Source organism: Acomys minous (assembly GCF_964271855.1).
Source record: "Acomys minous genome assembly, chromosome: 14".
Classification (NCBI taxonomy): Eukaryota; Metazoa; Chordata; class Mammalia; order Rodentia; family Muridae; genus Acomys; species Acomys minous.
In genome coordinates this window covers 44,142,450-44,163,972 of record NC_140496.1, presented here as the reverse complement: position 1 = coordinate 44,163,972, position 21,523 = coordinate 44,142,450, and the positions used below count along the sequence as shown (strand labels likewise).

General features: G+C 46.9%; 1 protein-coding gene across 1 annotated transcript in view; it reads left to right on the top strand.

Annotated features, from left to right (window-relative positions):
- The window catches only part of TBC1D9 (TBC1 domain family member 9), a 108,335-nt gene extending 87,133 nt beyond the window's left edge, over positions 1-21,202 (top strand). The window contains exons 12-21 of the mRNA XM_084756184.1: positions 387-672; positions 2,153-2,282; positions 4,683-4,781; positions 5,009-5,077; positions 6,664-6,904; positions 10,487-10,552; positions 12,279-12,365; positions 17,089-17,163; positions 17,250-17,353; positions 19,075-21,202. Coding sequence (XP_084612310.1) covers positions 387-672; positions 2,153-2,282; positions 4,683-4,781; positions 5,009-5,077; positions 6,664-6,904; positions 10,487-10,552; positions 12,279-12,365; positions 17,089-17,163; positions 17,250-17,353; positions 19,075-19,791 — 1,874 coding nt within the window. The 3' untranslated portion in view covers positions 19,792-21,202. The remainder of the gene's footprint in view (positions 1-386; positions 673-2,152; positions 2,283-4,682; positions 4,782-5,008; positions 5,078-6,663; positions 6,905-10,486; positions 10,553-12,278; positions 12,366-17,088; positions 17,164-17,249; positions 17,354-19,074) is intronic.
- Positions 21,203-21,523: the final 321 nt, after the last annotated feature.

Below are 21,523 nucleotides of genomic sequence, written 5' to 3'. Positions count from 1 at the left end.
AATTGTCTGTAGGGGACTGTCTTAACTGCCTTGGCTGATGTGAGGAGCCCCAGCACCATCCCCTGTTTGGGAGCCCCCCGGGTTGTATAAGCTTAGAGAAAGCTCGCTGAGCACTGAGCATGACTGTGTTCATCTCTCTCCACTCTTGCCTGTGGATACCGACAGCTGCTCCAGGCTCACGCTGCCTTGACTTCCCTGCAGTGATGGTCGGTACCCAGGGACTGTGAGCCACATTAAACCCTTTCTCGCCTAAGTTGCTTTTTCTCAAGGTATTCCCCCCCCCCCCCCCCGCGGCAAGAGAAATGAAAGTAGAATGCGGTCTATCTGTTTGATTGGACTCTCCAGGAAGGTGTCAAGCAACTGGCCACTTTGTGTCGCCCACTCAGGTGCCCTGGTGGACCAGGGAGTCTTCGAGGAGCTGGCACGGGACTACGTCCCGCAGTTGTATGACTGCATGCAGGACCTGGGGGTGATCTCTACCATCTCCTTGTCGTGGTTCCTAACCCTCTTTCTCAGCGTGATGCCCTTCGAGAGTGCGGTGGTGGTCGTGGACTGCTTCTTCTACGAAGGAATCAAAGTGATATTCCAGCTGGCACTCGCCGTGCTGGATGCCAACGTGGATAAACTGCTAACCTGCAAGGATGATGGAGAGGCCATGACTGTTTTGGGAAGGTACAGCACTGTGGCTGGCCTGGGGGCCACCTCGTGAGTCTGACTTAACTGACCAAAGGGCCTATTGCTCTCTGTGGCCAAGGGCTTGTTTCCATATTCTTTTTCACTTTAAAAAAAAAAGATTTATTTATATATTTATTATGTATACAGTGCTCTGCTTGCATGTACAGCTGCAGGCCAGAAGAGGACATCAGGTCTCATTACAGATGGTTGGGAGCCACCATGTGGTTGCTGGGAATTGAACTCAGGACTGCTGGATGAGCAGGCAGTGCTCTTAACCTCTGAGCTATCTCTCCAGCCCTCATTTTCACTTTTAATGATTACTTATTATCTGTATGTATACTATATTTATGTGCATACGTGTGCGGGTAGATGCACCTGTGCACAATGCAGAGGTCACTGGGCATCTTCGTCCATCACTCTCCGTCTAGTATTTTGAGGCCGAGTCTCTCACTAAACCTGGGACACACGTTTCCTTGGCTAGGTTGGAAGCCAGTGAACCCCAGAGTTCCTCCTGTCTTGTCTTTGCCTCCTCGAAGCTGGAGTTAGAGTGTGCTGGGCATCTGACGTGTGTGTGTGTGTGTGTGTGTGTGTGTGTGTGTGTGTGTGTGTGTGTGTGCTGGGATCCAAACTCCTGTCCTCAGGGTTGTACAGCAAGTGCCCGTAACCCTTTAACCGGCTCTCCAGACCAGTACTCCCTTTCTTTAAAAGTAAAGAGAGTTTCTTTCTGTTGTTTTCTTTGTTTTTTTTTTTTGTTTGTTTGTTTGTTTTTTTAAGAAAATCTTAGTGAGCCCTGGTGTTGCACACTCCCAGCTGCTCAGAAGGCTGAGGTGGGAGAATCATATATTCCAAGCCAACCTGGCCAACTTAATGATAACCCACCTCAAAATAAATAGTGAAAAGGGGGCTGGGGCTGTAGAGTTGTTTAGTATGCCCAAGGTCCGAGGTTCAATCCCCAGGACTTCAAAGAGGAAAAAGAGAGAAACAAACAAAAGGAACAAGAAAAATCTTAGATTTCTGTCTTAATATCTACAATTTGAACCAGGCGTGGTGGCGCACACCTTTAATCCCAGCACTTGGGAGGCTGAGGCAGGCGGATCATTGTGAGTTCGAGGCCAGCCTGGTCTACAAAGTGAGTCCAGGACAGGCAGGGATACACAGAAAAACTGTCTAAAAAAAAAAACTAAACAAACTATACACACACACACACACACACACACACACACACACACACACATATACACACACATACACACACACATACACACACATACACACACATACACACACACACATACACACACATACACACACACATACACACACACACATACACACACACACATACACACACACACACACACACACATACACACACACACACACACACACACACACACACACACACACACAATTTGAGATCTATGCCTGGGGCGGTCCAGTGCATTTCCAGTGACAACTGGTTCATATCTTGTCGTAGGTACTTAGACAGCGTGACCAACAAAGACAGCACCCTGCCTCCCATCCCTCATCTCCACTCCCTGCTCAGTGACGATGTGGGGCCCCACCCTGCAGTGGACATCTTCCGGCTCATACGAACATCCTACGAGGTAAGCTTTGCCTCTCAGCCATGTGGCCGCAGTGGCCCAGTTTCCCACCGCTTCGTACCAACGTGTGCTGTCATCATAGAATGCGATAGTCCGGCTGTTATGTAAAGATTAGAGATGGATTTCTCAGAGGTCTGGAGCGGTGGCTCTCAACCTTCCTAATGCTGGGGCCCTTTAACACAGTTCCTCATGTCTTGGTGACCCCCAACCATTTTGTTGCTACTTCATAACGTAATTGTGCCCCAGTTATGAATCATGATGTAAATATGATTCATAATATCTGGTATGCAGGATGCCTGACCCTGGACCGCTGGGAAAGGGTTGTTTGACCCCCAGCAGGGGTCATGAGTCACAGGCTGAAAACTGCTGTTCTAGATAGAGTCTTGGAAGCCTAAGGCAGACAGCTACCAGTTAGAGCCCCACCTTTCTGTTTCCTTGGACACCATCAAGTGGGAGGAACCATGTCTTTATGGGACAGAAACTCAGGGGAAAAAAGTGCCTGCTTCTGCAAGGCCTGTCCATAGATAACATCTGTCCACAAGGGGACAGCTCTCCTAACCTAAACGCTGGCAAATAAGGCCGCTGCCTGCCCACGCTGCAGCAACTGGGTGTTAAGTATCAATATGACTTTGGGGAAGGACAGAAACCCTGTCCCCTTTCACACTCTGAGGATTGGTTGTCTGAGGCAGGTGAGTGCCTGTAAGTTGACAGTTTTGGTCTCAGAGATGGATGCTCAGTGGATGCTGGGATTTCTCGCTGGTCTTAACTTTTGTTGTAAATGGCATGGGCTGCTGCGGCCCTCTGACACCCGATCTAGAAGCACATCAGATTTGACTCTCAGGACTGAGGAACAGCCATGGGAACCCCTCATAAACGGTCATTCCTCACACTGACCAGTAAGAGCTCCCCTGAATGTGATGATTATTTACTTATGTTTAATATTGTTTCCTTTTTACTGAGAAAGTCCTGTTATGCATCTTAGGCTGTCCTTAAAGTGTGACAGTTATCCCACTAGAGATGACCTCTCAGGTACAGTTTATAGCTAACTGAAAGTCTTTATTCCAGCTGACTGGGACCACACCCAGGTATTCAGGGAGCTAGATGTGGCCCCAAGTGCCTAGAGTATTGGGTATCTCGCTTGGCAGTTTCGGCAGAAGCAGCTAAGGTAAACAGCTGCGGAGATTTCAGCACAAACAGGCTAAGAAAAGTTAGATAAATCAGCTGGGGCATCATGACATTGGCTTCCTAGAATAGAGGTAGGCAATTTTCCATGAGCTTCTCCTCCATCAAGGAGAGCAAATCCCAGTCAAATGCGCAGTGGCCTCAGCAAGAATACAAGATGGAGGAACCGTTGCCTTGCCCTTGTCCCAGAAGTCAACCCTCGTACCTCAGCCTCTTGAGAGCTAGAAAATCTTAGCAAAGCCTGTGCCACTAGTTTCTGCCCCAGTGATTAGTGTGTGTGCGTGTGCACCTGCTCAATCATGTACGTATAGGCCAGAGAGAGGCTCACATCGGTTTTCTTCCTCAGTTGCTTTCCATCTTACTTTTCTAAGACAGGCTTTTCTTACTGAACATGGAGCCCCACAGTCTGGCTGCCTTTCCAGAAAAGCTTATAAATCTTCCAGTCTCTGCCTTCCCAGTACTCATATTACATTTTTTTAATTTTTTTATTTTATTTTATTTTATTTTATTTTATTTTATTTTGGTAAGGCTTCTGGGGCCTAGAACTCGGGTCCTCAACCCTGAGCAGCAAGCCCTTTACTTGCTGAGCCGTCGCCCAGCCCCACAGTCACTGAGCTGCTGTTCAGATCAGAGACTTTCATGCCTGGAAGCTCTCCTCTCTCAGCCACAGTGAACCCCAGAGTGACTCGGTCCATCGTCAGGGGCAGTTCCTACCAACTCCTGAATTGGGCTGTTTAGTGGAAATAAATATTAAGTCTTCCTTTCTTGTCTGAGTTTGGAAACTATGAAGGCAGGGCTAGGCACGTTACAGTTTGAAGAGGTGGCCAGCTCACGGAGTGCCTGTGTGGGTTTCTCACCACAGGACATGCTGTTCTAGGAACGCAGAGGTCAATGGGCACTCCTGCGGCCATAGAGTGTCCCATGCCGCCTGTGTAATCACACACAGCCTCAGACCCAAGCTTTCTCCGTGATGGGCTACTGACTCAAAGAAGACACACGTGACTGAAATTTAATTCTGCCTCTGGGAGGCTCTCTGGATTATTATTAGTTTACAGTCCCTAAATGCCTTCCCAGCATACAGTCTAGTCTAAGGCCACTGTCACAGAGGGAGCCATTTGTTCTATGCTGTGAGAGTTTCCGCCAGTCTGCATGTGTCACCCTGGGTGTTTCAGCACATCCCCCCCCCCCCCCCAAATGCCAGTATTGTTCCTTCCTTTCCAGAAATTTGGGACTATCCGAGCAGATCTGATTGAGCAGATGAGATTTAAGCAGAGGCTGAAGGTCATCCAGACCTTGGAGGACACCACCAAACGCAACGTGGTATGCCCCTTGAAGGGCAGCAGGGGCTTGTGGTGGGGGCGGGGCGGTTACCTCGGGTGGGGGTGGGGCGCAGCTACCTCACCTCCCCCCTCCCTGCTCGCACTCCTGCTGTCTCCTGCCTTTCACTTTGGCAGAACTTGAAAAAAAAAAGGCTTAGAGGTTTTCTTAGTGCGGCATATTTCAAGATTGTGAAGTCTGTGGGATTCATTGTCCTCGCTCTTCCACAGGTGCGAACAATTGTGACGGAGACCTCCTTTACCATCGAGGAGCTGGAAGAGCTGTACGCGCTCTTCAAGGTGGGTGTCGAAGGAGGCTCGTACCCACTCAAAGGGATGGCAGACGCCTGCCTTAATCCCCCCGCCCCCGCCTGTGAGTTCTTGGTCTTTCTGGAAGGTGATTTAGGGTTCCATGGCTTCCAAACATGCGTGAGAAGGAAGACAGAGCCGCCACACTTAGCGAGAAAAGTAAATCAATTATTAGCATTAATTTAAGTTGATGTTTTAGTTCACGTCCTCGCCATATGATAAGGTTAGTTTTCTTGGATCTTAGAAGATCGGATCTTGATTTCTCAACCTCCATAAAACAGTGGTGGTCAAGTTCAAATTCTGCCTGAAATTTTAATAACTAATAATTTCTCCTACTAAGCTTCAAATCACCCTTAGGGAAAAATTATATATATAAAATTATTAAATATATTGATAATTATTAATTTGATTAATAACAAAATATGAATATTAAAGTCTTCTGACCCTTGGTTGGCCAGCTCTGTCAGCATCATGGGGAGTGGGGGAGCAAAGTCGGCACATCATGGCAGCCAGGGAACAGAAATACAGTGAGAGGGTCCAAGACAAGATGTAGCCCTCTGGACTAGGAGCCGCTTCCTCGAATGAGCCCCACTTCCAGAAGTTTCCATCATGCCCCAATGAAGCCAACAAGTATTAATCTATTGATAAAGGCCAGGCGCTACCAACTCAGTCACCGCTCAGAGATGGCATTCATCTTCTGGGGACCACGTTTTCAACATGTGGCATTGTCGTGGGGATGGCTCATACTCAGACCCTAGCAAAAAGTGTCTCTGTGTCTAATGAAGAACATCAGGGGGTTCAGTTTCTATGGTCTTCATGTTTTCACTAAGCCACTGTTGGTATTGATCCTTAATAAGAAAAATATAAATCTAATACTTTATTAGATTTATTAGAAGGTTTTGTCTTAAGGTTTAAAAGACTCCCATCATGCAAGAAAAGATTGTACCACAATCTGAACTAAATCTTCAGCCACATGTGGTGGCTCTGACCTCTTATCCCAGTCCTTGGAACTTGCACGCAAGGACGCAAATCTGAGGCCTGCACAGCTTGCACAAAAACCTATCTCAAAAGCAAAATCCACCAACAGATAAAAATGTGGTTCTTTTGGGCAATGCAAGGACATAGAGAACATAGAGAAAAACACAGAGAACACCACCAACTACCTATAAACAGCTTTTAAAGGAACAGAGCTTGGTAAGTAGGGATGTCTGTAATGCTCACTCTTGCCACTAGATGGCGCCAATATCTTTTTTTCCTCCTCTTTCCCCAGTAAGGTAACCCAAATGTGTGTTGACTTGATAAATAATTGGTCAATGTAGTGGGTCCTGCATTCTTCTAATGAGAAGCCCGACTCTGTACAGAGCACGAGGAAGCTACCGCTGAGCCTAGCTCTTCAATGTCACCGTGGTTAATATCCTAGACTTGGCAATTTCTCAAGCTAGGTGCACCTGCGTGTCGTAGGAAGACCACATACTTGCAGACTGAACACCGTGCCTAGAATAGTACCATGTGATTTGGAGCTGTATAAGTGACAGTAACCACCCTGTATCGGTTTTGTTTTGTTTTGTTTTTTCCAGGCTGAACATCTAACCAGCTGCTACTGGGGCGGGAGCAGCAACGCCCTGGACCGGCACGACCCCAGCCTGCCTTACCTGGAGCAGTACCGCATCGACTTTGAGCAGTTCAAGGGCATGTTCGTACTCCTCTTTCCCTGGGCGTGTGGCACCCACTCTGACGTGCTGGCCTCCCGCCTGTTCCAACTATTAGATGAGAACGGGGACTCCCTGATTAACTTCCGAGAGTTCGTCTCCGGGCTCAGTAAGGATGTGATGTTCTTGTATGAGTTGGGGAGGGACAGTGGGGCAGAAACCTGGGTTCTCTCTACTGCTCTCAGGGCCCCCACACTGGGCCTAGAGGAAGGAGGAACACATGCAAGGTTTGCGCGCCAGCTGCAAGATTGTGTTTGGTTAGTAGCTGTGTTATGTGGTTAATCTACAGCCTTCCGCATGAGACAGACATCAGCATGAGATCCAAACGTTATCACATGGCCTGGAAGATGGCTTGGCAGGTGCCAACTCTGATGATCTGAGTTCAGTCCCTGAACCCCCATGGTGGAGGGGGAGGGCCACCTCCCAGAGTGTCCTCTGACCTCCTACACACACACACACACACACACACACACACACACACACACACAGACATAAGTAGCTAACAGGTAGGCTTTTAAATATATATACTTATATAAATATATTTATATCATAGATATGGATGATACATATGCCGGAAAAATGCTAACATAAGCTTGCAACCCTGATAGATTTCCCAGAGAAAAAGGAATAATCTAGATGGTAGATTGGATTGCTTCTGTTCTAGAAAATGAATATAATAATTAAAACCATATTTTATGTAAAATAACTACATATAGGTAAGCCTTTCTAATATGTGATTCCATAATATTTCTAAGTAATATTAAATCTATTTCAATAAGAGACTGGAAAACCGTAGCCTCTCCCTGTCTGAATGGAAGTCTTTCCTGTCCATCCCCTGGCTGAAAGACTGCCATAGCTAGGATATAGGCACGCATGCACACACACACACACACACACCATGCACCTGACCAGCAAGACACCGGGTGTTACCTATCAGCCTTGTTCACTTCTCCATATTGTTATTGGACTCTTACCCCATTCATAATCGGATGAAGAAAGTGTTGCGTGGTAAGAGACCTTGGCAGACTTGATGTGACGTCGGGGGTGTGGCAAGCTTTGGGTCTAGCTGCTGTCAGAATGAATTTTTATGAGGAAAACAGACGGTGCCAGTCTGTTACCTCACCCCCATCACATAACATCTAACAACTTAAGCAACTTGAGAAGGGAGGGTTTGTTTTGGGCTCACAGTTTGAGTGCTCAGTCCATCACAGCGGAGGAAGCACAGCAGCGTGAGCATGAGGTACCTGCCTGGTTACACTGTACCTGTGGTCACACTATACCTGTAGCCACACTGCACCTGTGGTCACACTATACCTGTAGCCACACTGCACCTGTGTTCACACTGCACCTGTGGCCACACTGCACCTGTGTTCACATTGCACCTGTGGCCACACTGCACCTGTGATCACACTGCACCCGTGGTCACACTGCACCTGTGGCCACACTGCACCTGTGTTCACACTGCACCCGTGGTCACACTAGACCTGTGTTCACACTACACCTGTGGTCACACTATACCTGTGTTCACACTACACCTGTGGTCACACTGCACCTGTGGTCACACAGCACCTGTGGCCACACTGCACCTGTGGTCACACTGCACCTGTGGTCACACTGCACCTGTGGTCACACTGCACCTGTAGTCAGGAGCAGGGTCCTAAATTCTGGGCCTCAGCTCCCAGGCTCATCTCTGTCCAGTCTGGGACCCCAACCCGTGTCATGGTGACACTCCTGTCTAGGATTTGTCACCAACCTCCATGAGCTCAATCTGGAAACTCCCTCATAGATGCCTGACAATCTGTAGTAACCAGTTGTGCTTTGCACCATAGGGTTTAAATGATATACCCAGGCAAAATGAAAGACCAGGCACAAAGCTAAGGATGGCTCCAGAAAACACGCTCCCTCCATAGGAACAGTATCTAGAAGGCCAGAGGCAGCTGTGTCACCTGGGGAACATCTTCTTGTTAAGTCTGTCATCATAACTACACAAAGCCTTGTGCACATACTTAGGGTAGCCTTATATGGAGGATCTTGAAGCATATGCAGAATGCAAACAGCCCTTTGAACTAATGGTGGCAGCTAACATCCCTACAGTGTTTTTCATGCCAGGCACCGATCCAGCAGATTCTATGCATGTATTTAATTTGCTCTAAGGCAGAAGTTACAAAGCTCAGGTTTGAATTCCGGCAGCCTTTGGGCATAGTTTGTGCCCTTACTGTCACTCTGAGTAAGGACAATGGCCGCCTGTCTCAGTCGGTCCTGGCTGTTCTAACAAGATGCTTTTTAGTCTGAGTAATTTTTACATGAAGGTGACGGATTCCCCCACCCCAACCCCAGTCCTAGAGGGCAACAGTTCTTCCTGTGCATTGACGCGTGGTGGAAAAGCAAGCAGCCCCCCTTAAGTCTCTTCAGTAAGGACACCGTTCCATTGTCAGCATTGCCACTCACCCCTCAAAAGCCGGTGGGACCATCACATTAGAGGTTAGGGTTCACTGTAGGACGTGTGGAGTGACACCCACATTTCGGGTCACAGCATTATCTGCGTGTCTACTGTTAACACTGCTGTTGAAGAAACAAAAGCCAGGCGATGTGAGGTGACTTGCCGAGAACCTTCGAGGTGAATGGAGCTTACACGGGTCAGAGCCAGGGTGTCAATGAGGGTTATCTGGCCCAAGAGCCTGTCCTTCATTTCCCATGCAGAGGACATTTTTTTTTCTAGAACAATCCCCAGAGACACTGGCTCAGCATAGACAATGGCTGTAGGTAAGAATGCAAGGGGCACTGATAGGTTGGACAGAATAGCCATAGCGTCCTGTCCCACCTGGGTTCTGAGTCCTCTCTTTGCTCTTCCTGAACTGGCTCATCTTCAGGCAATATTTCCAGAAGATTTTCTGGTTCCAGGAGTAACTCGGAGTTTAAAGTCAAATTAGCAGGAATTCTTTTGATTGACCCTTATAAAGGCAGAATAAATTAAAGTGAATGTTAGAGCAAATTAAATAAATATTTCAGGGAACTGAAAAAACATTGAGAAAGAATTTGTCAGATAAGGAGTTTAGGGTTAACCTTAAATGTGATCTTCTTTAATTTCTGGATTCACAGTTGTTTAGAATGTCAAGACCCAGTTTGACGATCTTTCCTATTAATAATTCACTTATAAGCTGGGTACAGTAGCACACACCTGTAATGCCAGCACTTGGGGAGGCAGAGGCGGGTGGATCATTGTGAGTTCAAGGCCAGCCTGGTCTACAAAGTGAGTCCAGAATAGCCAAGGCTACACAGAGAAACCCTGTTTCAGAAATTAAATAAATAGATAAATAAATAATTCAGTTATATAGTTATTAATCTATTTAAAATCATTGTGTACTAATATATGTAGTTCTTGAAGGTGTCATGGGGTCCCAGTGGTGAGATCACTGGTAGATTTTTCTGTCATTATCTCACCTCACATTGGGGAAACTGAGGGTAAAGAGAGGTTGGCCCTTCTGTAGTGCACAGCTGAGTACAACGCATTTGAAGCCAAACCTCCTGCTTCTAGAGTCTTAACTCTCGAGTAGGTCCCAGGCCGACCTTTGTCACACAATGTCTTGGTTTGACCACATAAAAGTAAACTTTTCAAGAGCCCGCTAAGCCTGGGGGGCCATCACTAACCCACAGGACACATTTCACACACTGGTTCTTTCATGGTTTCTAGGCGCCGCGTGCCATGGGGACCTCACGGAGAAGCTTAAACTCCTGTACAAAATGCATGTCTTGCCTGGTAAGTGGGTCCTACAGAGCTGCATGCGCGCTGCTATACTGGCCATGGCTCCACATCTCTTCCTTTGGTGACATCGGTCTGTCTGTCTCTCTGTCTCTCTGTCTGTCTGTCTATTTTGATGTAAGATCATTCGTCCTTCCCCAAAGTCCAGGCCGAGTTGTTATTCATCTTCACACGAGTCCCCAAATGTTGTCCTTGATTTGATTGTCACTTGCCTGTCTCAGAAATGAAGTGAGCTCACAGGAAGCATCATGCCATCTCCACAAAGGGTACAGAGCCTTTGGTGGCATATGGGACACAAGCACGGCATGGGGAAAACGAGATGCCGAGGGCTTGTGCCTTGAGCAGCAGGGTTTTGTTGTGTTTTTCATTAATTTATGAAGTGTAATTCTTTGGGGTGAGGGAACTGCTGCAACCCCCTTTCACTTTTAATTATCTACTTAAGACCCTTTAGCTCCCGAGTAAAAAAAAAAAACCAGAGACTTATTAGATCTTTAATAAGCTTGACAGCACTAGAGCCGGGCATATATCCGCCCTCTAAGCTCTTTTGCTATTTTCCAGCCATGTTCCCCAGTATTAGTGGCCATATTCTTGCTCTCTGGGCTGCTCCTGCTCATGGCCACTTGCCCATGATGCATGCTGCCCCCCATCCACTTCCTTCTGCTCCTCCTCTTTCCTTATGGTCGCAAGCTTGGGAACCAAAGCTCCACCCACCTGCTCAGTTACAGGCCGCTCATCCCTTATTAACCAATCAGGGATAATTAGGGAGCAAAGTGTACATGACATCGCTTGGTGTGTGTGAGAACGCATTTGCCTGCCACCAGGTCTTGAGGCACAGATTTAGCATCTATATACGTGCAGCACCAGAGCAACACCCAAGGGATGTATTTATGTACTTTACATCCCTAAGGAAGCTTCTCCTTCCTCCTCTCCTCCCCTCCCCCATCTGCCTCCCCCCTTTTCCTCAGAAATGGGGAGGCCTCCCATGGATAGCGGACCAGCCTTGCTATATCAAGTTGCAGTAGGGCTGGGAGCATCTTCTCCTATTGTGGGTAGGCAAGGCAGCCCAGTTAGGGGACAGGGATCCAAAGGCAGGCAACAGAGTCAGAGACGGCCCCTGCTCCTGCCGTCAGAGGTCCCACAGAAGGACCAAGCTGCGCATCTGCTACCTATATGCAGAGAGACTAGTTCCATCCCATGCATGCGCTCTGGTAGGCGGTTCAGTCTCTGTGAGCCCCTGTGGGCCCAGGACAATTGATTCTGTAGGTTTTCTTGTGGAGTTCTTGACCTCTCTGGCTCCCTCAATCGGAAGGAACAAGTGAGCATGCTGCTGAGGCTTAGAGTTCAGTTTTAAATAAGGCTGGGCTCCGCTGGGCCAGATCTAGCAAATACTAAAAAACAAAACCAACCAAAGGCAGAGCATCACTCACGTCCCAGATAGATGAAGGGCAGATGGTGTCCTACAATTGACACATAAAGTATTGTTTCAATGTCTTTGGGAGATTGTCCCAATAGAGAGGACATGTGAAGGGACACTGGCGTGGGGTTAGGAAGAAGACGCAGTTAGAAACAGCGAGCCCCACAGAGGCCACCGAGGCACCTCTGCCCTCCGTCTCACTTCGATGACTTGAGATTTTCATCTTCCCCTGTCATTTTCCTGACTGAGGGAACTTCCTGCTGCACCACAGCCCCCAACACCTCACGGAATGTGTTCCCTCTCCCACAGAACCATCCTCCGACCAAGATGAGCCGGACTCCGCCTTTGAAGCGACTCAGTACTTCTTTGAAGACATCACCCCAGAATGCACACACGGTAGGTGACATTTCTCCTCACAGGGGACAGTGTTTGTCTTCTGTAGGGGCTGCTGTTTTGTTATTGGGGGAGGGGGAAGGAGAACTTAACCTCCAAAGCTAGTCAAAGAAATATATGAGAAAGGTTGCCTAATACAAACCTTAGGGTAAGCAACCTTGGGCAGCTCACCACGCCCACAGGGTACCACACCCACTGCGTCCTGCTGGGTCCGCAGAGCCATGGCCTGTAGCACAACACACTTTTCTCCCCTTCCCCAGCTGGTGTCACTCTATCTACAACATTGTCCAGTTGCCACATGGCTACCCACAGTCACCAATGGCATCCTCAGGCTCGGGGGATGACTTAGCCTACAAAGTGCCTCCCATGCAAGCACAAAGACCTGAGTTCTAACCCCCAAGCCCACGTTTAAAAGCAAGTGAGATGTGTGTAGCCGTGCACTCGGAATCTGAGCTCTGAGAAGGCCAGCTAGTCTGACCTAATGGACAAGCACCAGGCGAACACCAAGGAAATGGTGATCCTGAGGGACAACACCTGAGTTTGTCCTTTGACTTTCACGAGCATGTGTGCCCACATTCACACAAACACACACACACAGGAGGAGGGGTGGCTTGAAACAATTGAAAGAGACATTGTCATAATCTGTCTGTGCCCTACGTAGCAGCTCCAAGGCATGGGCCAGCTCATGGGATCGACTGAACCCACTGCCTGTTCCGAACCCATGAACTTAGAAAGCTGCTCACATTTTAAAATGTAAGCCTATTTCTTGCCATGCAAGGAACATATAAAATGTAAACTCCAGGGCTGGTAAATAAAGCTGAAGGAGCACCCAGCCATGCTTCCTGATTTATTTCATGCATCGGTAACAGTGGCAAACATGTAAAGCAGGAACCACCCGGCCTGCAAAGGCTGAAACGCAGGCGAGCCTCTGTATTCACGCCATCACCGATTCAGCCAGTTGTGTGTTGAAAAAATATTCCAACAAAAGCAGGGCATCTAGATTGGACGTATGCAAGCCCCCCCTTTTTTCTTGTCAATATTTATTAAACATTGAAGCACTGCAACCATTTACGTAGCATTTACATCACATTCGTTGTAACCTAGAGATAGACGGTTTAAAATATGGCGGAGGGTGTGTGTAGATTGTGCGCAAGTACACCGCAGATCTGAGTGATGGTGGGTTGAGTATCCACATGGGGGGTCCGGAAGCAATCCTCCAAAGAGTCCCAGGGGTGAGTGTTAAGCAGCTGGCCCATTTCAGAAGTCTGCCAAGCCCTCATCCGTGCAATAATTTGGCCTACAGGGATGCTGTTTGACTTCAACATGCAGTGTAGCTCACTGCACCTGTCTCCAAATGCATGGGTTAAGCCATGAAGTTTTTGCCTTGGGAGTCTAAGCAACATGGTGGCGGCTGCTGAGATCCCTTCTGTCTCATGTGTTAGCCTCAGCACCTCCCCCAAGTCCAGCAAGAAACACAAGCTGCCTCTGGGCTGGTTTGTTAGTTTGGGCCTCTTAATTCTCTCCGCTATCTGAATAAGTGTAATACAGGCCTGCTTTTAACCCTTGGCTACAAAGGAGTCAGAGGGAGCAAAGGGAACAGGTTCTGTCATCATGTGATTTGCAGTACAATTTAGGATAAGACTGTAGGCAGGGGCTGGAGAGGTGGCTCAGGGGTTAAGAGCACTGCCTGCTCTTCCAGAGGTCCTGAGTTCAATTCCCAGAAACCACATGGTAGCTCACAACCATCTATAATGTGATTTGATGTCCTCTTCTGGCATGCAGGTGTACATGCAAGCCAGAATATAATAATTAATAATAATAATAATAATAATAATAATAATAATAATAATAATAATAATAATCTTTTTTAAATACTATAGACAGAGGGCTAACTCTGCCTGCTGTTACCTAGGTGACTACATGGGAATGACAGCTGCCAAGGTGTGGGTGTTGGGGACCCAGTGGGCTCCTGTAGCCTGTAGATTGGCCTTTCACATGGTCCTGATCACACCCACCATTTGCTCTTCCTGTGGGCAGCCTCGGGTCTGTGAAACATTGGCCTTACCTTCTTAGATGCTCATTTCAGAAAGGATTCAACTCCTGTGCAAATGCTTCTGCAAGGGTCACGTGCCACACCATGGAATGCCCTGAGACGGTGCCTTTCTGGGGGTGCTTTTCTAATTCCAGAAGCTCAGTTGTTTCAAAATATAGATTAAAGTACAAAAATTAAGCTGAAAAATCTTTCTCACACAATAATTGTTTGTATCTTGAAAATTTGCTCTTCCATACATTCCTATAGTGTATGTGGGACTATGCACACACACAACATACCTGTCTAAACTGGGATCAAGCTACTTACAGTTTTGGGTTTTGCTTTTTTGTTTTTGGTTTTGTTTTTTGTTTGTTTGTTTGTTTGTTTTAAATGCTGGGGACAGAAGTCAGGGTCTTGCGCACCGAAGGGCTCTTCCACTGTGCATTGTTGCCAGCCCTTGCTATTTTCTTTTTAGTTTTATTACACTTCTTGTGTGTGTGTGTGTGTGTGTGTGTGTGTGTGTGTGTGTGTGTGTGTGTGTACGTCACAGAGCATGTTTGGAGGTCAGAGGGCAACTTGCAGGAGTCTCTTCTCTCCTTGCGCCATGTAGGTCTCAGAGAGTAAAGTCAGGTCATTCGGTTAGCATCAGGCATGAGCTCAAATTGCCAGCCTCCATCTTTATTGCTCTTTTAAATGGCAGTCTCTGAAAAATGTGTGTAAGTATGTGCTTCATTAATTATCTTTTTCCTTAAAACCCAGTGACAGTGTTGATGCCATTAGGATTTTCTCTGAAAATAATCTCATTTCCTCTGACGCCCACCAAAAACCCCTCTTGTTATTATGAGCTACCCTGCCCTGCCTGCCACCTGTTGTTACAGTGTTACAGAATTAAGCTGTACCCAACGTCCTTCCTCTGTCCCGGTGTCACCGATACCAAAATCTGAGTCTTTGACTTTGGACCGGAAGAAGGAAAAAGTCAACGAGTGAGAGTAACTCTCCCCTAAGCCCACTGTGCCAACAAAGTCATGATGAAGAGCTGTGGCAAAGATGGCTTCTGCACTCAAGAGCGGCTCCACCCTTTCCACGTCATCAGCACGTGCTGGCCCCACAGGGCAAGCAGAGTGCCACTGAGAAGCCCCGGGGCACAGTGGCCAGGGTTCACATAGCCAGGTTATCATGTCCATCCGCACCCAGCTGCAGAGTTAGGAGCAAAAGGAGACAGCCCTTCACAGAACTGAGATCAAGTTTCCCGGTTGCCAGAAGATCCACATCTCCAAAGAGTGAGGCTTCACCAAGCTTAATGATGAATCTGATGATGTGGTAGCCAAGGAGTGGTCCATCCCTAATAGCTATGGGGTCAAACATATCACCAGTGGTGGTCTCCTGCGCTCCTGAGGGCCTGTGCCATCCCAAGTCCTATACCCCTCATGTCATGCTCAGTAAAAGATCTCATACCTAGTCTGGAAAACACATTCATAGAAAATGTAGTTTATAAATGGTTGCACAGTAACCACATCATGGTCCTATCATGCACTGAGGTGTATATTTGTTTCCTATTGCTTTTTCATAAAGTTGGGGAGGGTTTCCCTGTCCCTCCAGCTAAAAAGCTGCCAAGGCAAGTTGGAAACCCAGCAGCCTCTAGGTTACCCAAGGAGATACAGGAGCACACTCTCACAGCCATCCCATTTCCCCGGAGTCGAGGGTGTTGCACCTCTTATCCTCCAGGTCTCTGTGTGTCCTGTGATGTCCAATTTCAAGAGGAAAACAAAGTTGTAACAGGGTTCTTCAAAAATCATATTTTAAGTTGGACATGGTGGCCCACACCTTTAATCCCAGCACTCGGAGGCAGAGGCAGGCGGATCTCTGTGAGTTCTGAGGCCAGCCTGGTCGACAAAGTGAGTCCAGGACAGCCAAGGCTACACAGAGAAACGCTGTCTCGGAAAAAAAAAATCATATTTTAGAGTTGCCAAATTTTGGGGAGGATGCATTCTCGCTTCTATTAGCATTTCCATTTCCCTAAAAGAATAAGTTCTTGGTCCTGTTTCAAGTCACAATAGATACTTGAGAGGGTCTAAGATCACAGACAGGATGGAGGACTCGAGAGTGATGTGCTAGGAAGGACCACCGTTCCCAGTAGCTTCTAAAGATTGCATGGCATCAACCTTTTAATTTTTCATGGTACAATAAACGCCAGCTGTGAGAAATAAATCTGGGGCCATCCTTCACCAAGAGGTAGAGTTATCAGATAAAATATGTCCAGTGAAATTCAAGTTTCTAAAAAAAATAGCTTGTTTAGTATAAGCATACATCATATGGTGTTAGAAATATGCTTAGACCAACAGGTTATCTGACACACTGGTATTTTATGTATGTGTGTGTGCATGTATGTGTATATGTATGTACGTTTAAAGATTTATTTTTAATGGTATGTGCGTGTGTGCCTCATGAGTGTAGAAGCTAGAAGAAGGCATCAGATCCCCTGGAGTTGGAGTGACAGGCAGTTTTTCAGTCATCTGATATGGGCTCAAACTCTGGGCCTCTGCAAGCGCTCCATACTGTGCCTCTCCAGCCAGTGCTTAACTTTCTTTTGCTGAATCAGGCTACCCTGCCTGCAGAATCTCCATTTTCTATACGCCAAGCCTGTGATTTACTCTGCATCATCTTTCTCTCTTCCTTCCGGTTGTTCTCCGGTAGTTGTTGGTTTGGACAGTAGAGACAAGCAGAGCGCAGAAGATGGCTTCGTCACAGTGAGTCTGAAACAGGACAAAGGTACAGCTCTCTTCCCCCTCCGCTTACCTGTTTGCTGCCTGAGCTCTTGTTTCTTGACCTCTCATCTCTTGGCATTTGGGTTGTAGGGAAAAGAGCAAATTCTCAAGAAAACCGTAATTATCTGAAACTCTGGTCGGCGGAAAATAAGTCTAAATCCAAAAATGCCAAGGAGTTGCCCAAGTTGAATCAGGTGAGAGACCATTCTTTCTTGTCATGTATAAATGTAAAATAAATAACCCCTGAAGACAGTGGCAACGTGGGGCTACTTGACTGGATTTGATTTGTTTTGCTTTTTTGTTTCCTTAGACAGGATTTCTCTGTGTAGCCCTGGCTGTCCTGCTACTCGCTCTGTAGACCAGGCTGACCTCACACTCACAGAGATCCACCTGCCTCTGCCTCCCACGTGCTGGGTTTAAAGATGTGTGCCACCGCCACCACTATGTGGTGGATTTATTTTTTTAAGTCCTGTGGTCCAGACTGGCCTCGAACTCACTGTGGCTGAGATAACCTTGAGTCTCTGGTCCTCTTGACCCCTATCTCCCAAGTGCTAATTTTGCAGGCATGTTCCTACCCCATCCAGTTTAAGTAGTGCTGGGAGTTGAACCCAGGACTTCGTGCATGCCAGGCGAGCACTCTACCAATTGAGCTACATATCTGGTCCTGTTTGGTTTTATTTCTTTTGCATCAAAATTATGCTCAATTGTGAAAAAGAGCATTTGGACAATGAAGGACTTAACTTTGAGAGTGATGGACACTCCACCTCAGTCGGCAGAATTACCTTCAGGAACCCTGAAGTTAAGTTCTGCTGTTTTCATGTCTCTGTGCTCAACAATGGAAATGTCTCAAAAGGCTAAAGCATAGTTAGGGACGCAATATAAAGAGTTATAAGTAGTTATATAAGTGAAATGCTGAGTTTCCAGCTAAGCGGCCAGGTTAGAAGTGAAGGCATTGATCTATTCAGGGAGGTGAGGTGTTGTGCCATGGGAGACACGTCATAGCTAACCTCAGGGGAAAGTCTTCAAAACTGCAGAGATGTGAGAAGGGATGAGTTTGCTGCTTCCCTAAGATCCTTCATCAAGGAGAAAAAGATAATTAAAAAAGGGGAGGATGTAGTGTCTAGCATGGAGGTCCACACCAGTAGTACGAGCACCAAGGCGACAGACATGGTGGTGCATGCCAGTAGTCCCGGCCCTGAGGAGGCACAAGAAAGGGGACAATGAGTTTGAAGCCAGCCTGAGCTATATAGTGAAATCCTGTCTCAAAAACAAAAACAACAACAACAACAACAACAACAGCAAAATGGGGGTTGGGAGGCAGCAGAAAAGGAGAAAGAAATTGATCAAAATATAGCTCATTCATTGTGTGTGAGGGAGGTTTTTTAAGTGCGTAAGTACAACCATGTGGGTGCATGTATGGATGCCAAAGGACAGCCTCAGCTAGCACGGCTCAGGAGCCACCCACCTTGTGTTTTGAGACATAGTCTCTCATTGACCTGGAGCTCACCAAAAAGGCAAAGTTGGCTGGCTAGTGAACCCCAAGGACCTGTCTGTTTCTGTCTCCCCCAATGCTGGGAAAGCAAGTGCATGCCATCATGCTTTCCCTCCCCCCTTAAAACATGGGTCCTCGGGAGGCAGAAAGCGAAGTACTTTACTGACTACATGCCCAGCCTCTGCCACAGTCATTCTTGACTCTTGGTGCCAAGGCTATAAAGGCTTTTTATCATTTCATTCTTGCTATTTTTGTGAATGGCTCAAACTCTCAAATTAAAAAAAAGAGAGGCCAATAAAGAGGCCATAACAGTAGGTCCACCCTTCTCCATAGAGCATCTTTCCCGGCATCTTTAAGAGTCATGGTTTAAATGCCTGTTTAGTCCTCGCTCGTATCTCCTCACCTTCCCCACTCGTTGTCCAGGGGCAGTTTATCGAACTCTGTAAGACCATGTACAACATGTTCAGCGAAGACCCCAATGAGCAAGAGCTATACCACGCCACGGCTGCGGTGACCAGCCTCCTGCTGGAGATCGGAGAGGTGGGCAAGTTCTTCATCTCTCAGCCTGGCAAGGAGGACTTGGTTCCAGGACCACCCTGCGGCCAGGCCATCCCAGGCATGCTCTTCCCAAAGAAGGGACCCGGCCAGCCCTATGTGGTAGAATCTGCAGAACCGCTCCCAGCCAGCCTGGTGGGTGACAGTGAGGAGCACTCCCTGGGAGGGCAGATGGAGGACATTAAACTGGAGGACTCCTCACCCAGGGACAACGGGGCTTGCTCCTCCATGCTGATCTCCGACGACGAGACCAAGGACGACAGCTCCATGTCGTCCTACTCAGTGCTGAGCGCGGGCTCCCATGAGGAGGACAAACTGCACTGTGAGGACATTGGGGAGGACACAGTCCTGGTGCGTAGCAGCCAGGGCAGAGCCACCCTGCCCAGGAGCAGCAGCCTGGACCGTGACTGGGCCATCACCTTTGAACAGTTCCTTGCCTCACTCTTGACGGAGCCTGCTCTAGTGAAGTACTTTGACAAGCCGGTGTGCATGATGGCCAGGGTCACCAGTGCAAAGAACATCCGTATGATGGGCAAGCCCCTCACCTCAGCCAGTGACTATGAAATCTCTGCCCTCTCGGGCTGATACAGGAAGGGAAGGGAGGGTTTGTTTCTTTTGTTTCGTTTTGTTTTGTTTAAATGTTCTTCTGTGTTGGGGGGAGGGGTGTTCTTTTCTTTTAAATTAAATATTTATTAGTACTGGCTTGAAGCCTAGTGTTTTCATAATGTAATACAATGAAAACTGGTGGGAAATAGATAAAAGCCCCAAAGCAAGGCACTAACAGCCTGCCTATGGGGCATGGCTACCAGAATCTAGTTTATTCAGTGAATCCCCTCAAAAAGACGGAACTGTCAGTGATGTGTGTATTATAACTTAATGCTCTTGCTGTTCAGCTGTCTCCACGTTGTGAAAAATAGTTCTGTTTGATGCTAAGACAGCCACGCTCTGTGCATTTGGGCTCTGAAATAAATTTAGATTTAGGAGGAAAATGGAGTGTTGCAAACACAAGACTATTTTTAGAAGGAAAAGGCCTTGTCAGCTGGGGTGAATCTTGAACTAATTTAGTGAGACTTAATATTTTTTAAGATTTGAAATATATTTCCTAAAAAACCCTCTATTCAAAAATCATATTCTACACTGGTCCCCCTCCAAGGGGGACACATCTGGGTTCCAGGCAGTTATGAAAATGTAAGTGGTGTTTACGTGATGCGAGAGCGACATATTTGATCAGTTTGGATGTCAACAACTTGCTCCAGTTACTTATGTCAGCTGGCCAGAAAAAATAAATAAATAAATATATGATCCATGATCCATCCGAGCATCTGAATGTGACAGCAAAGAAGACCCAGGACACTGGACTGACTTTTTGGTTTAATTTTTGTTTTTGAAGGACTAGAAGTCCTGATGTTTCTCATACTGGGTTTTTAGATCCTTGTTACTCATGGAAAATACAGCAAAATAAAAAAAAATAATCATAAGACAATGATCCTTCCCATTTCCGTACTTTCTGTAGAGTCAAGAAGCTGTATTATGGTTCGTGTATCTCCAGCTTCCCGTTAAGTTGGTGTAGATGTTATTTACGCGGCAAAGGGATTCTTCAAAATAATGTAACTAGATGTTTAAAACAGAGTTTGTCACTTTATATAACAGACTAGAATGTTCTATCTCCTGAAGGGATGTGGAGAGCAAAGCTGGCACACCTGCACTTTGAATGCTTTTTTCTGTTTAAATCCGTTCTGCTTTTGTTTGTTACAGACACCGGGAGACTTTCCGCTCCTCCCTCGGCCTCACATTCAGGGCCGCGTTTCCATTGCTTCTTCCAATGTCATTTTCTGCTCATCCTCTTCTTTTATTACATACCACGGCCTTCGTTTAGCTATTGTAGCTGTAATTTTTTTTTAATTTTGTTTACAGAATGATTTTTAAACTGTCCAATGAAATAGTATGACCCTCAACTAGGATAAATGTGAACAAATAAAAAATCCTTCAGATATTATTGCCTTGTGTCTTTGTGCTTGAGTTTCTGCCTGAAGCCATATGCTGTTTATCTCACAATTTTGTAGGGATGCTAGCAGCGGTCAATCATTTTGACTAAGTAGTGAACTCTTATGGGCAAGTACTTGGAGGTAAGAAGCTATGTAGAACTGAGAAGATGACTGAGTGGGGAAATGCTTGTCGCACTTGCGTGTTCGGACCTCAGTGCTCTACAGTGAGATGGGAGGTGAAGATGGGGGAATCACCAGATTCATGGATCATCTAAGCCATAAGCAGCAAAAAACAAAGAGACCCCATTTCTGACGTTCAAGCTGTGGCGAAT